The sequence below is a fragment of the Ctenocephalides felis genome, unplaced genomic scaffold (assembly GCF_003426905.1).
Source record: "Ctenocephalides felis isolate EL2017-DRISC unplaced genomic scaffold, ASM342690v1 CF-g0.4_SCAFFOLD_01170, whole genome shotgun sequence".
Taxonomy (NCBI): domain Eukaryota; kingdom Metazoa; phylum Arthropoda; class Insecta; order Siphonaptera; family Pulicidae; genus Ctenocephalides; species Ctenocephalides felis.
Window position 1 is genome coordinate 83,194,177 of NW_020537324.1, and position 13,746 is coordinate 83,207,922.

At 27.9% G+C, this 13,746-nt stretch overlaps 4 protein-coding genes and 1 long non-coding RNA gene across 7 annotated transcripts; 3 read left to right on the top strand and 2 right to left on the bottom strand.

The window, feature by feature from the left end:
• Nucleotides 1–155: 155 nt before the first annotated feature.
• On the bottom strand, nucleotides 156–4,352 carry LOC113365717 (serine/threonine-protein kinase greatwall-like). The gene is made up of 14 exons (XM_026607242.1): nucleotides 3,998–4,352; nucleotides 3,818–3,928; nucleotides 3,621–3,758; nucleotides 3,328–3,556; nucleotides 3,081–3,269; nucleotides 2,875–3,017; nucleotides 2,579–2,805; nucleotides 2,391–2,516; nucleotides 2,065–2,292; nucleotides 1,022–1,244; nucleotides 741–946; nucleotides 540–664; nucleotides 267–479; nucleotides 156–202 (listed from the first exon to the last, which is right to left on the bottom strand). The coding sequence occupies exons 1-14, from the start codon at nucleotides 4,130–4,132 to the stop codon at nucleotides 156–158; spliced, it is 2,340 nt and encodes a 779-aa protein (XP_026463027.1). The 5' UTR covers nucleotides 4,133–4,352.
• A 1,194-nt stretch (nucleotides 4,353–5,546) lies between these two features.
• LOC113365727 lies at nucleotides 5,547–6,030 on the bottom strand. Of its 2 annotated transcripts, XR_003366235.1 has the most exons (3): nucleotides 5,971–6,030; nucleotides 5,708–5,787; nucleotides 5,547–5,594 (listed from the first exon to the last, which is right to left on the bottom strand). It is a non-coding gene; the product is annotated as an uncharacterized LOC113365727 (long non-coding RNA). The 2 variants fall into 2 exon arrangements; XR_003366234.1 differs by lacking the exon at nucleotides 5,971–6,030 and having other exon boundaries at nucleotides 5,708–5,892.
• Nucleotides 6,031–6,447: 417 nt separating this feature from the next.
• LOC113367810 lies at nucleotides 6,448–7,303 on the top strand. Its single transcript, XM_026609389.1, has 3 exons — nucleotides 6,448–6,884; nucleotides 6,947–7,041; nucleotides 7,104–7,303. Exons 1-3 carry the CDS (start codon nucleotides 6,625–6,627, stop codon nucleotides 7,301–7,303), a joined length of 555 nt encoding a protein of 184 aa, XP_026465174.1. The 5' UTR covers nucleotides 6,448–6,624.
• A 34-nt stretch (nucleotides 7,304–7,337) lies between these two features.
• On the top strand, nucleotides 7,338–8,223 carry LOC113365728 (45 kDa calcium-binding protein-like). The gene is made up of 3 exons (XM_026607253.1): nucleotides 7,338–7,447; nucleotides 7,515–7,595; nucleotides 7,653–8,223. Exons 1-3 carry the CDS (start codon nucleotides 7,345–7,347, stop codon nucleotides 7,961–7,963), a joined length of 495 nt encoding a protein of 164 aa, XP_026463038.1. The 5' UTR covers nucleotides 7,338–7,344; the 3' UTR covers nucleotides 7,964–8,223.
• A 649-nt stretch (nucleotides 8,224–8,872) lies between these two features.
• On the top strand, nucleotides 8,873–12,911 carry LOC113365729 (tyrosine--tRNA ligase, cytoplasmic-like). Of its 2 annotated transcripts, none has more exons than XM_026607255.1 (11): nucleotides 8,873–8,925; nucleotides 9,672–9,861; nucleotides 9,979–10,069; nucleotides 10,145–10,302; nucleotides 10,369–10,558; nucleotides 10,633–10,818; nucleotides 10,882–11,062; nucleotides 11,125–11,326; nucleotides 11,406–11,536; nucleotides 12,577–12,694; nucleotides 12,760–12,911. In XM_026607255.1, exons 2-11 carry the CDS (start codon nucleotides 9,673–9,675, stop codon nucleotides 12,889–12,891), a joined length of 1,578 nt encoding a protein of 525 aa, XP_026463040.1. In that variant the 5' UTR covers nucleotides 8,873–8,925; nucleotide 9,672; the 3' UTR covers nucleotides 12,892–12,911. The 2 variants fall into 2 exon arrangements, with proteins under 2 accessions (XP_026463040.1, XP_026463039.1); XM_026607254.1 differs by lacking the exon at nucleotides 8,873–8,925 and adding an exon at nucleotides 9,190–9,227 and having other exon boundaries at nucleotides 12,760–12,891.
• Nucleotides 12,912–13,746: the final 835 nt, after the last annotated feature.

A 13,746-nucleotide genomic window follows, 5' to 3' on the forward strand; every position in this document is an offset into this window, starting at 1 on the left:
CCAGCATACAATATTTTTTATGAATATAATAAATAGTATTTACACAATGTACAAAGTTATAATATAAAATACACAAATAAGTGCTTTCTAGCAAAAAAAATGCATTTAGCAGTAAAATAAGTTAGTATAGTAAAAATTCATATTAAAATCTTAAATTACGAATCAAATTTGGACACGTTCAAATGTTGTAAAGTATTGCGAGCTGAAAATAATGAAAAACAAATTCAAAAACTTGAAAATCATGATAAAAAATAGTTTGTGCCTACCTTGAAAATAGCAAGTGTCCAAAGGGTTCTCCAGTTGTGGTATAAATGGTGGCTCTTCTAATAACTGATTCTCCCAGTTCACATTTTGGAAATACTCGAATTGTTTGACTTCCTTGTAAGCAGGTCTCACCAACGGATCCATTGATAGTAAAGATTCCACAGCTTGTACAGCATTATCTGATAAAGCTTCATCGCCTTCAGGCCATTCTATATCTGAAAATCAACACAAAAAAGTCTTAGTTGATGCCTTTGAAGTGTTATTGAGTTACATACTTCTGTTTAGTATGTTGTTAAATACAGCTTGGGGTGTTTCATCATTGAACGGTGTTATTCCTGTTAAAAATTCATACAAACATACACCAAGGGCCCACCAGTCTACTGCTGCACCATGACCTTGCCTAAAAATAAAATAAGATTTTCAAATTATACATGTACTTTTATTTAGGCAGAATTATGTTATTTTTATTAACTAACCTTAACAATAACTCCGGTGCCAAATAATCCGGTGTACCTAATATTCGTTGATCAGTTGAACCAACACCTCTCCTAACAGATTTTGGTGTCCTGAATGGAGTCTGTGCTGCTTTTGGAGTCCTATGAGGAATTTCATTACTTGATGTCCGACCTGTTGTGACAGACTTAGTGTTTGTTGTCTGTATTGGAGAGATATTTGGATCATCCTACAAAATAATATTCGCTCTTGAGTGATTCAAAAATACATTTAAGTTAATAAAATCTATCCTTATATCACTTACTGATATATTATGTCCTTTAGGATATTCTAAAGTACTTGATAACATCTGTTTTGATTCAATGGGTATATCAAATCTCGTATTTTTGTGTCGAATCATACCAGCATAGTCTTTTTTTAACTCATTTTCGCTGTCTGAATTTGTAACTTCTGAATTTTTGGGAACTGGGGTTGAAAACATTACACCACCAGCTGGTGGTGCAGGAGAATCATCTTCTGATGAGGACCTGAAGATAACCAAATAATAAGAATAATAGAAAACTAATCGTATGCAAAAATTTACTTAATAAAATATGTTAATGATAAATTTAGGAAAGTTTTAATTGAATTGCAGACTATCTAAATGTTGATATTAAGAGCTAAAACTTTTGGGGATTTTTTTTTATTAATTTGGAAGCATTTGAGCTCCTGGGAGCAAAGAAATTCAAAAATGTCTTTATTAAGGACCACCATAATATATATGAAAATTTTAATCCTTTTTTTTATTTAATTTTTAGTGTTTTTTTTTTATTATTATTTTTCTATGACTGTTATTGTTAAAATACTTAATAGTTAGTTAACCAAAAACTTATATTTATAAACACTTAAAAAATTGTGAAACAAAATATTTTTTTCATCAAAATACCTAAAAATTTGTAAAAGAAAAAAACTTATATTATAAAAATACTTAACAATGATAATAAAAATGATAATGATAATATTATTATTATTATTAATAATAATAATAACAATAATATAAGACACTTAAATTTGTTAAAATATCATAAAATAACCTAAAATTTGTAAAATAAAATAATTATATTGTAAAAGTGTTGTAAAGCTTATTAAAATACTTGCAACAAACGTTATATTTAAAAATAATTAAAATTAACTAAATATGAATAAGTTTATAGTAAATAAACTAAATAATAAATAAGTAATAAAATAGCTAAGAATCAAATTATATTAAACCTGTAAAATATTGACTTAAGCCTTATTATAATATTATTATACCAACGGCTTGTAAAATAAATAAATAAATATGGCATATGTTTAAATTACCCTTACTTGATTTTTAATACTCCTTTCAAAATAGTTCGTTTCTGTAAAGATTTTTGAATGCTTGAAGAAGATTGCATAACAATAGCCCGAGTAGCTTTTCGTTTCGGTGTTGAACTCTCAATATCCATCAAATCTATTTCCTGTGTCAATCCTGTATGACTTCCACTACGCTCCTCAGTTATATTTGCATCGGGTGGCGAGTTGAAAGGGCCACCACGTTTACGCTTGGCACGGCTAGAAAATAAATTGTTATATAAATAAAATTATATATAAATATATATATATATATATATATATATATATATATGTGTAGATATTATAAAAATGCATACACAAAAGATTCTGGTCTCTTGAAAGATCTAGATCTAGAAAATGAAGTCACAGCATGTTCAGAAGTATCCTCTGATAAAGATTTTGATCGTGATCGTTCTGTTAATGCAGGAGAACCACAACGTGATCTAAAATAACAATAAATGTAAATTGATAGAATAGATTTAAAAATTATTTCTATTATACATACCGTTTGAAAAAATCTCTAGCACTGCTAATATTTTTTGATAATATTTCATCAGAACTTTCAATATCCAAATAATCACATTTAATTTTATTGCTGTTAGACATGTTAATTATATTGCTAGAGTTTGATTTTATAAATTCATCATTAATTGTATAATTTCCTAATTTTGAACTTGCATTTTCTTTGTCAGTTGTGCAATTATTGCTTTGGCAAGTGTGATAAGAATTGTCCTGTTTGGAATACAATATATATATTACATAAACCAAGATTTATGTGTGTAAAAATTACTTGAAACTTACTGTTTTATTTGTAGAAGAAGATACAGCATTTACATTGATTTCAGCACTATAAAATGGTGTAATGCCTGATAATCTACTGCTATTTGTGGAAACTATAGAAACATCTAATTGATCACATACAAAATCAGAACTGCTACCTTTGCCTGTTCAAAATACATTAATTTTATTACATATTATATATTAAACACTATCAATTATCTACAAACCTTCTTTATTCAGGTTTTGTAAAAGATTAGTGGAAACAGAATTTCTTTCCTTACTGCTATGACCAGAACAACCACTTCGTCTATTTACTGAATTACCAAAGCTCAAATGAGAAGTCAAAGACAACAATTGACCCGGAGTACGTGTATTAAGTGTTGGAGTACCATTTACTAAATCTGCTATTTCCAAATCTACAACAATAGGATAATTAACACTTGTACAAATTAATATAATTCAAAACAGAAGTACCTCTGTGTAATTCAATTTTGCTCAAACCAAAGTCTGTCAATTTAACATGTCCTTTACCAGACAGTAACATATTGTCCGGCTTTAAGTCTCTGTGAACGATTGAATGTTCGTGCAAATACTGTAGAGCTAAAATAACTTCAACAATGTAAAAACGTGCTATAGGTTCTTCTAGATATCCGTAAACACTTAAAAGAGATTTCAAGTCACCACCTTCCATATATTCCATAACCTTAAGAAGTAAAAGACATATTTTTATGTTATGTTACTTAATACAATATCCAGTTATCATTTACCAAATATATTGATGAAACTGATTGCAAGGAATAGTAAAGCTGTACACAAAATGGACTTCTGGACAAAGCTAAACAATTTCTTTCAGTAACGACTTGTGAAACCATATTTTTGTTTATCATCTCAGACTTTTTCATAACCTGCACAATTATAAATAATTAGCTTGCATATTAAACCTCTATTTGTATAACTGTTGTACCTTTATTGCATATAATTGCTCAGGATTAGTTTTCTTGAAACCTAAAAACACTTTACCAAATGCTCCACGACTAATTGGTTTTACAATAAAGAAATCTTGAATTTCCGGAGGCTGGGAAAAAGATTTATCAAAATAAAAATAAACTTTATTTTATTATTATAAGTGTATTTTATTATTTACCTTAGCGTTGACCGTTTGATTCTTCGTTATGGTGTTGAGTTTGTTAAAAATACTTTCTTCGTCGCATATTTGCTCACGTTTTGGTGTAACCAGACTGCTCTCCATTTCAGACGAATTTATAACTACATCATCCATTTTCACAGATTTATCATATGATAAAAATAAAGAAATAATTCACTTAATTCATAACGACTACTTTTGTATTGATAACCTCATTTTTGTGGTGACAGTTAGAAAATGAAAATGTTAAACATGTGCTTCAGAGTGTACTAACGTTGCACAAGGGGACAAGAATAAATTTAATTTTAATACTATGTTTTATTCAATAATATATGCAAATTAAAAAAGCTATAAAATATTACTCTCCACAAAATTAAAAATTCGTTCAGTATTTAAAATATATAAAGGGCACTTTGACAGTTGCATCAAGAACTAACAACTGTCAAAAGTTGACAGTTTGAAGTTCGTCAATGGTTATAACCATAGATAAACAAGTATAAATAGATAGCTATGTCGGGCGATTTGACGTTTCATCGATTGAAGTGCGGAGCTAAGATTATTGATGGCAGCACATGTTCATTTTGTAAATTAACCCCTGGTATTACTTCTACATTTGTACATATAATCATTACAGCCAAAAAATCTAAAAAAATTTTAATATTTGAAATAAGAACAAAACATACGAAATACAAAATATATTTTCAAATATATCACAGACATATTTTGGAAGAAATATAAACTAAACAGAAATAACTGACTACTATTAATTAAAGTATATTACAAACATATTTTTAAAGTACTACAAACTAAAGAAAAGTAACTTATTAATATTAATTAACGATATTAATATTAATTACTTAATGACTAATAATAATATATTAAAAACTTAAAAACTAAGAAGTGAAAAGCGCAGGAGTATTGACGATGGAATTACAAATTTAGAAGGAATGGCAAGTAATGCAAAAATTTTAAAGAATAAAAAGAACAGCAAATTTCTAAAAAAGAACGAATACTTCCCAAACAAAATAAAACTCGAAACTAAATAGAGATAAAACTAAATTCCTAGGATTAAAATTCATTTACGAGATGTTCTTCTTTATTATCTTTCCATTTAATAGTTACTTTGCTATCTAATTAATCATTAATAAAGTTACATTTGACGAAATCTTTAAATAGTTTCTGTGTATGAGTGATTTTTAAAAATCACATTTACTCATTTTATGATCATGATGAATCCATTAACATTAAAACTTCCATAAAAGATAAAAAAAACTATAAAGCCAAGTGTTTTCAATAAACAGAATAAAAATGTATGCATTTGATACCTTTGCAGACTTTTTGTACAGTTTCAAAGCAAGAATTATGTCCTTACTTATTTTCTTTTAGATTTAGAATTAAAATTACTTGGCCCTTTCTCTGGATTTGCACACTGTCGTGTTTTTTTATTAGATTGTTTTGTTTACCCTCTATCAGAATTATCGCCTGATTCTACATCAGAATGCTCTCCTAGTCGTGACTGTGTGAGAGGAAAACTCTTTCATGATTCCCGTAAAGGAGATTTGTCTAATCCACACACTTCAATACAGCTCAAAGAAGCCTAAACAAGAAGCATATTATTATATAAATTATTACAAGAAAGACAGATACTTGATTTAAAGATACAACTACATTATTCAAAATAAAATATATAAGCAACTTGTATTTAGTTACCTGAAGTAAGATTACTCTCCTTCGACAATCTGCCACTGCCTCTACATCATTTTTATGAATTGACATTGATATACCAAGTTCTAAAATAATTATTATTAAAATACATTCATATAGTACAAATCCGGCATATTTAGGCTCCGGAGAACATGAACTTTAGGATGCTTTCTTGAATTGATTGAACAGTGTTTGACTTCTGACATTTTCATCGTGTATTATTATTATACATTTTCATTATATAAATAAATATAACTCATCATACATACCTGGCCATCACTTAAGACGTGCAATTCAATATTCATTATTTGAAACAACTTGGCACGTGACCATACTAAATTTATTTATTAAATATTCACTAGAACAGAAATATTTAGCAACAACATATAGGTTATTGGCACATTCGTACGACGGCTGTCAAATGCGCGAACGAGCGTTGTTGTAATTGAGCGAATGTAAGCCATCTATAATCTAAGCTTGGCAATACTCAATGTCAAAACACGGTAAAGCGTATTTGTTCAGAGATAACCCCCCATGAACCCTAGTTATAGCGGTAAATTCAAAAAGTTAAAATTATTATATATATTTAAGCTCAAATAGTTATTATATACAAGATTTTGAATAATGTCAAGTTAATTTATGCAAAAATGTATTTGTTTATATATAATTAACATAATATGCTTTATTTAAATTTAGGTTTAAGAAACGTCAAAACAATAAATCATTCAAGTCAAAATGGCGGTAGACAACAAATACGATTCAAAATGTGACAGCTTTTGCTAAATTGCATAAAATTAAAATACTTAACAATGCCATTTAAATAACCAGTTTTATAATTAACAATATGCCATTACATTTACACACGTACTCAAAACTATTGAATATGAGCGACATGACAACTTAAAGTGAAAGTTGTGTTAAAGATGTTCAACATCTCGCAGCAAATATTATCTCTTTTAATTCCGGTTTTAATTTATTCTTGTTTTATAACGACGATTCTAACATCGACTTTGCCTTTGAAGTCATCCAATGACAGAAAATTGGATTATGATAAAGCTGCAGTAAATATTGGTCCTGATAGAACTTTTCAACAAGTGAAAGGTGAAATCTCCATATGGACTGGGAAAATAAAACCGAATTCGAAAAATGATCCTACAAAACTGTTGAAAGACATATTTAATTTGTAAGAAACAAGATAAAAGAACTATAGAAAATACAAGAATTGTATAAATGTATTTATTTTAGGGCTGATCTTAACAAAGATGCATTGTTGAGTATACAAGAACTGGCACGATATATTAATGATAGAGTTAAAGAGCATATCGAACAAGCTATTGCAGGTATAAAGCCTATTTATAATCCCCAATTTGTTAAAATTAACCTCTATATAATTTTATCTCAGGCAATTCAGCAATGTTCATAGAAGTAGATAAACAACCGCCTGACGGTTTAATTACTTGGGAGGAGTATCATGCATATTTCCTCAAAAACCATGGTTTATCAGATGGTTATGTTAATGAACATGATGAACGAAAGCATAAAGGATTAGACAGAGAATTAAAAGGTAGAATGTTGCATGCAAAATGTTTGGTTGTTATTTAAATGTGTATTTTATTGTAGAAACGATAATGAGAGATCGTGCAATGTGGTCAGAGGCTGCAAGAAACGACCCCTATAGTTTGACTTTGGATGAATTTCTAGCTTTTAAACATCCTGAATCTAGTGCTGCTAATATGCTAGGAATAGGTGAATAAAAATAAAAACTTCAACTGCCAATTAAAATTATATCATAATATATTTGTATTTTCAACAGTGGATGATTTACTTGAAAAATTTGATAGAGATGGTGATGACGTCCTGACTGAAGATGAATTTTCTACATTCCCAGATTATGGTAAAAACAATTATTCTATTACCATTTTACTTCACTAATAAATTCTACATTTCCCAGATTTTACTCCTCTATTTGGTGATGAAACAACAGTAAAAAAGCAGTCAAAACAAGAAGAATCAAACCGTAGAAAAGAATTTGTGCATTTAGTCGACAAAAACAGAGATGGTAAGGCTGATAGACAAGAACTATTAAAATACGTCGATCCCAGACACCCCCGGCACAGTTTACAAGAAGCAGCAACCTTAATGAGTTTAGCTGATGCCAATAATGATAACAATTTATCTCTCAGCGAGATTTTGAAAAAGATGGAGCTATTTTTGGGTTCTAAAATGGTCGGCACTGCTAAGAGCTTTCATGAAGATTTTTAAATAATATTTGTGACGTTAAATGTTGCCAAGTTAAAAATAAACATGTATTCACTTGCCATATCTAACCAGACATGTTACCAGACATCTTGCCGTTGATAAATGTTTGCATGATTGTAAAATCTATGAAAGAAAAACATTTGTTAATTAATAATTTCTCCATCTTTGCAAAAACAAGTATTTTTATAAAGTAATTTTAATTTATAAATTTTATGATATTGGAGCTAGTCAATTTATAACAAATCAAAAATAGAATATTAATATATCCGTCCTATATTATTATATTATATCACATATTGATTTTGTTGATTTTAGTATAAATTAAGTAATACTCCTAACTGCTACTATACTATTTAGATGGCATTTTTGTATGAGAAAAATGATAGAATTTGTATTGCTATATGTAAAATGTATCTGAATAAATCAGATAAAATAAAATGAGATATATTATTACCAAGAATAAATTACATTAGACAAGACAATTATAGAAAATGAATGTAATATAATTTATTAATAAGCTCAAGCAAAAACTATTTGCATTCAATGAAAGGTATATATCTATTTTAATTTAAATTATGTAATTTTGAATTATATATTGAAAAAATATTATTACTAATACTTGTTTTCCAGTAAATTTAAAAAAAAACTAATTTTCTCTGAGTACATTATAAACTAACAAGCCTTTTGTGAAATAATGCAAGCCAAATATTTAAATTTAAATATAGTTTTGCAAAATTAATTAAAAATCTTAAGCAATTCCGTATAAATATAAAATAAATATATCATATTTAAAATACCGACCGTTAAAATTTCAAATTTCTAACAAGTGTAATATTTATTTATTTATTTTAAATTTTAAATTTTTTGTACGAAGAAACTTTCACCAGTTGTGCAATTTTTAAAACGTGGTCTTTCTCAGAACTGATCTGACATTTGGTAGAGCGGTGCTTAAATAAATTTAAAAAGTAAATAAAATAAATATTTTATTAAGTTATACAGTTCCATATTATTAAAATACTGTTTGTTAGTTATTAATTTCATGTATTTGAAATATTATTATTTCATTATTGTGTATTTTTAAATCGGTTTTAGTGAAGCATATGCTCATAACCTAAAAAATTTGATAAAATAAAGTTAATTTTTCATGATAAAGTTGATTTTTATACCAATGTTATTATAAAGTTTATTAAATTAGCTGAAATATGCAAATGAGAACTATATTTTGATATATAATACATTAATTCACTTAAATTTACTATATTAAAATGTGAGGTTATGTCACACACTTTTGTTCATAAAATTTTCATTTTATAAGAATTTATAATTTTTGTTAACATAAATATATTAGTTTTTATGTAGCTTCCCGCATCTAAATATAAATTTATCTTACTGACGAATAAAGTATGATTTTCAAGCATTTATTTAATAATCAAATAGTTCAAAGCGTTTTCAAAATGAATAATCGGTTAATAAAGTTTTATGTGAATTTTGTGCCAATATATAATGTGTAGTCACTGAACAAATAAAATATTAATTATTATTATTATGTAATACTTATTTTAATTAAATATTATTAATTGATTTATCGAAACAAGAAATTTATTCGTCTCAAAAAAAGCCTTTATAGTTCTCCTATAACTTTTTTTATAAATATATTATTCTTCACCACAATTTTCTGTTTATTATTATTACTATTTCTTTTACTTTTTAGTATGTGGGAAGCAAAGAAACAATTAATTTGCAGAAATCTGCAAGAAGTCTTGGGAGATGATAAAATGACTGCAATCTTAAAAGAGCGAGATTTGAAAATTTATTGGGGCACCGCTACCACTGGAAAGCCACACGTGGCTTATTTTGTTCCAATGAGCAAAATTGCAGATTTTTTAAAAGCTGGATGCGAGGTAAAGGAAATAAATAAAAGAAAAATGTAATTGAAGGAAATTACAATTTTTTATCTTATGGTAAAAACAAAAAAACTATTTGTGATTGAAAGACATTTCATATTATTTTTTGGGTAGGTTACAATATTGTTTGCTGACCTGCATGCTTATTTAGATAATATGAAAGCCCCATGGAGTCTACTGGAACTACGTACACAATATTATGAAGGTAAATAAATTATAACATATTTCTTGATTTTGAATTCATCATTCATCATATATATATTATTATCTACTATTTTAGCTGTGATAAAAGCAATGTTGGAAAGTATTGGAGTACCCTTGGACAAATTAAAATTTGTCAAAGGTACAGATTATCAATTATCTCGTGAGTATACACTAGATGTTTACAGATTCAGTTCTGTGATATCAGAACATGATGCAAAAAAAGCCGGTGCAGAGGTAAAAATTACTACAACTCTTGAGTAAATAAATTAAATTGAATTATTACAATTTTTATTCAATCAGGTTGTAAAACAAGTTGAGCATCCTTTACTGTCCGGTTTATTGTATCCAACACTTCAAGGTTTAGATGAAGAATACTTAAAAGTAGATGCACAATTTGGAGGTGTTGATCAACGTAAAATTTTCACAATGTCTGAGAAATATTTACCACAATTGGGATATGAGAAACGTATACATTTGATGAATCCAATGGGTAAAAATCCAAAAATCAACTCAGTTTTAACTTCTTTAATTGAATACTAAATTTATTTATTATTTTGTTTATAGTTCCTGGATTAGCTGGTGGAAAAATGTCTTCAAGTGAAGAAGACAGCAAAATTGATTTGTTAGACTCACCGGCTAATGTTAAGAAAAAGTTGAAACGGGCATTTTGTGAACCAGGAAATATTACTGACAATGGTTTACTGTCGTTTGTTAAGCACGTTTTGTTCCCATTGTTCAAAGAAGGAGAAGGTGAATATTCACAAATACTTTTCATAAAAATATAACATATATATTATGATTATTACATTTTAGCTTTCCTTGTCACCCGGAAAGCTGAATTTGGGGGTGATTTAACATTCACAAACTATCAGGACCTTGAAGACAGCTTTGCCAAAGAAGAATTACATCCAGGGGATCTCAAAGGGGCTGTTGAAGTATACATTAATCGATTATTGGATCCAATTAGAAAAACTTTTGAAAAACCTGAATTAAAGTAAGTAACCAACATAATTTTGATAAACATGTATATTATAAATATATATTTATCTTTTCTAGAGCATTATCTGAAAAGGCTTATCCTCCACCGGGAAAAGCTGCAAAAGCAGGTGCTAATAATACTGCAAATAATGCTGAGGAGGTTTTAGGTCCTCATCGCTTGGATATAAGAATTGGACGTATTGTTGAAGCATCAAAACATCCGGATGCAGATAGTCTTTATGTTGAAAAAATTGATTTGGGAGAAGAGCAACCAAGAACAGTAAATAAACTAATATATATATATATATATATATATATATAAATATTGATATATGTTATAATTTTGATTTTTTATCTAGGTTGTCAGTGGCTTAGCTAATTATGTTCCCTTAGAAGAAATGCAAAACCGTATGGTAGTAGTTTTATGCAATTTGAAACCAGCCAAAATGAGAGGCGTTGAGAGCCAAGGAATGGTCTTATGTGCATCTGTGTAAGGATATTAATATTTATTTTTTAAGTAATTGAATTAAACTAATAGATTTAAAATTTATATACTTATTTAGAATTTTTTTTTTTTTTTTTTTTTTTTTATTTCTGTTAATTTTAACAATCAGATTACAATACAATCTATAAGTTAAAAGTTATGGTATTGAAAATCAAAATCAAAAAGAAAAAAAATAGAATAAAGGAAATTAAAGAAAAGAAATAGAATAAATGAATGAATAAATAATAATTAAAATAATAGTATTAATAATAAAAACGATAATCAATAATAAATAATAATTAAAAATAACTTGTTTGAAAATTTTCCTGTGCGAAACAGGGAAATTATGTTGTTGACGGTAGATCACTGGGCCATTTTCTTTTCAGGCGTTTTAATTTTTCGGCTGTTTGTACTATTTGCATTTCCGGATTGACGTGTGCATCCAATTTGTTTTGAAAGATAAAACTTCTGTTCTTAATAACTTCCGCCACTGTTGGAATTTTTAGGTCTTTATGGATCATGTGGTTGGTCATAAACCACGGAGCCTTACAAATCATTCTCAGAGTTTTGTTTTGTACTCTCTGGATTATTTGAATGTTACTCTTGCTGGCGCAGCCCCATAGCTCTATCCCATAAGTCCATATTGGGATTATTATTGCTTTGTATAAGAGGAGTTTATTTTCTAGAGACAGTTTAGATGATCTTCTCATTAGCCAGTTTATTTCCTTCAGTTTCAAATCTATTTGTTTTTTTTTCTTTAAAATATGCGTTTTCCAATTTAGTTTACTGTCTAAATGTATTCCCAGGTATTTTACGGAATCCTGGTTTGGTATAATTGTCTTGTTCAAATACAAGTCAGGACTTGTGTGACTTCTCAGTGAAATGATGAGGTGTTGAGATTTCTTAGCGTTATACTTATTTAGAATAAAAAATATTTATTAACTCAATAATTGAACTAAATTCATCAATTTATTATTTATATTATTTATTTAGAATAAATAATATTTATTATTGCACCAAATTTATAAATTTAATATTTTATTTAGTGATGAACCAAAAGCTGTTGAACCATTAAATGTACCAGAAGGTGCAAAACCTGGTGATGTTATTAAAGTTGAAGGATATGATGGAGCACCAGATGCACAATTAAATCCCAAGAAGAAAGTAAGACTTACGACAAAATAATAAGATATGATAAGATAATATTTATGTTATTTATGTTTTATTAGGTGTGGGAGAAATTACAAGTTGATTTGAAAGTTAATGAGAATGGAGAAGCAGTTTGGCAAGGAACACCCTTACTTTGTCCAAGCGGACTTAAGTTGACTAGCAAAACTTTGAAAAATGTTCCGATCAAATGAGATTGCATTTATTATGATATTATATTTGTTATTTATTTGGGAATAAAAGATTTTGACTAACTGTATGAGTTTAGAAGAAATTAATATTTAATTAACCTAGAAGGATAAGATTAAGATTGTTTTGGTAATTTGCTAATTTTATGTTTTTTCAAATGAGACTAAAATCAGAAAAAATATGTACATGGAGTGGACACATATGCAATTTAAAAGATATCAATTACAAATTGCATTGATTAGTTTTTAATGAAAGCTGTAACTTCATTCTTCAAAAAAAAACAATCAAAAATTTTATCTGACTAGCTAAATCTAAAATATTATCTACTTAGATTATTTATATGCATTGGCAAAAGTTCATGCAACTTGCTTTAACACAAATGCAACTTACACCTAGTTTATTTAATTTTATCCCATGGGATTCTACTATTAATCTGATCTGACAAAAAAAAACTAGTGGTGCATGGCATAGTGCCTTAAGGCAAATTGCTGGAACTTCCCGTACCGAAAACTCAATTATGAAAAAAAAACTTTAGAAAGAATTAGATTTTTGAGAAATTTTGAAAAAAATGGACTTTTTCGAAACTTTCGATTCTTTTTGATTTTGTTCTGAAAATTTGAACGTTTTTTTAAGCAATCGCGCTGCATAGCTGATTTGTAGTCGTCTAACGTGTAAACATTGGTACGGAACCCATATAAATGTACACAATAAAATTTGTACTTATTACTATAATCTTTAAAAAATATCTGTTAATACTATGTACATAAGTCTAAAGTTCATTTTTTATCGCCAAATGGCATTTCTTTTTACTTTTTTTTGCTAGATCTCCGAAACCGCTAGACCTGCCTTCTCAAAAATTT

What these genes read in the sequence shown, in the direction of transcription:
- LOC113365729 (XM_026607255.1), top strand. Translation starts at nt 9,673, where the DNA reads ATGTGGGAAGCAAAGAAACAATTAATTTGCAGAAATCTGCAAGAAGTC. An exon ending in GAGAAGAGCAACCAAGAACA is followed by an intron (nt 11,327 to 11,405) that starts GTAAATAAACTA and finishes TTTTTTATCTAG; the next exon opens with GTTGTCAGTGGCTTAGCTAA. An exon ending in AATTAAATCCCAAGAAGAAA is followed by an intron (nt 12,695 to 12,759) that starts GTAAGACTTACG and finishes ATGTTTTATTAG; the next exon opens with GTGTGGGAGAAATTACAAGT.
- LOC113365728 (XM_026607253.1), top strand. Translation starts at nt 7,345, where the DNA reads ATGTGGTCAGAGGCTGCAAGAAACGACCCCTATAGTTTGACTTTGGAT. An exon ending in TGCTAATATGCTAGGAATAG is followed by an intron (nt 7,448 to 7,514) that starts GTGAATAAAAAT and finishes TATTTTCAACAG; the next exon opens with TGGATGATTTACTTGAAAAA. An exon ending in TTCTACATTCCCAGATTATG is followed by an intron (nt 7,596 to 7,652) that starts GTAAAAACAATT and finishes TACATTTCCCAG; the next exon opens with ATTTTACTCCTCTATTTGGT.
- LOC113365717 (XM_026607242.1), bottom strand. Translation starts at nt 4,132, where the DNA reads ATGGATGATGTAGTTATAAATTCGTCTGAAATGGAGAGCAGTCTGGTT. An exon ending in CAGTTTCATCAATATATTTG is followed by an intron (nt 3,557 to 3,620) that starts GTAAATGATAAC and finishes TTACTTCTTAAG; the next exon opens with GTTATGGAATATATGGAAGG. An exon ending in GGACACTTGCTATTTTCAAG is followed by an intron (nt 203 to 266) that starts GTAGGCACAAAC and finishes CATTATTTTCAG; the next exon opens with CTCGCAATACTTTACAACAT.
- LOC113367810 (XM_026609389.1), top strand. Translation starts at nt 6,625, where the DNA reads ATGTTCAACATCTCGCAGCAAATATTATCTCTTTTAATTCCGGTTTTA. An exon ending in TTGAAAGACATATTTAATTT is followed by an intron (nt 6,885 to 6,946) that starts GTAAGAAACAAG and finishes TATTTATTTTAG; the next exon opens with GGCTGATCTTAACAAAGATG. An exon ending in TATCGAACAAGCTATTGCAG is followed by an intron (nt 7,042 to 7,103) that starts GTATAAAGCCTA and finishes ATTTTATCTCAG; the next exon opens with GCAATTCAGCAATGTTCATA.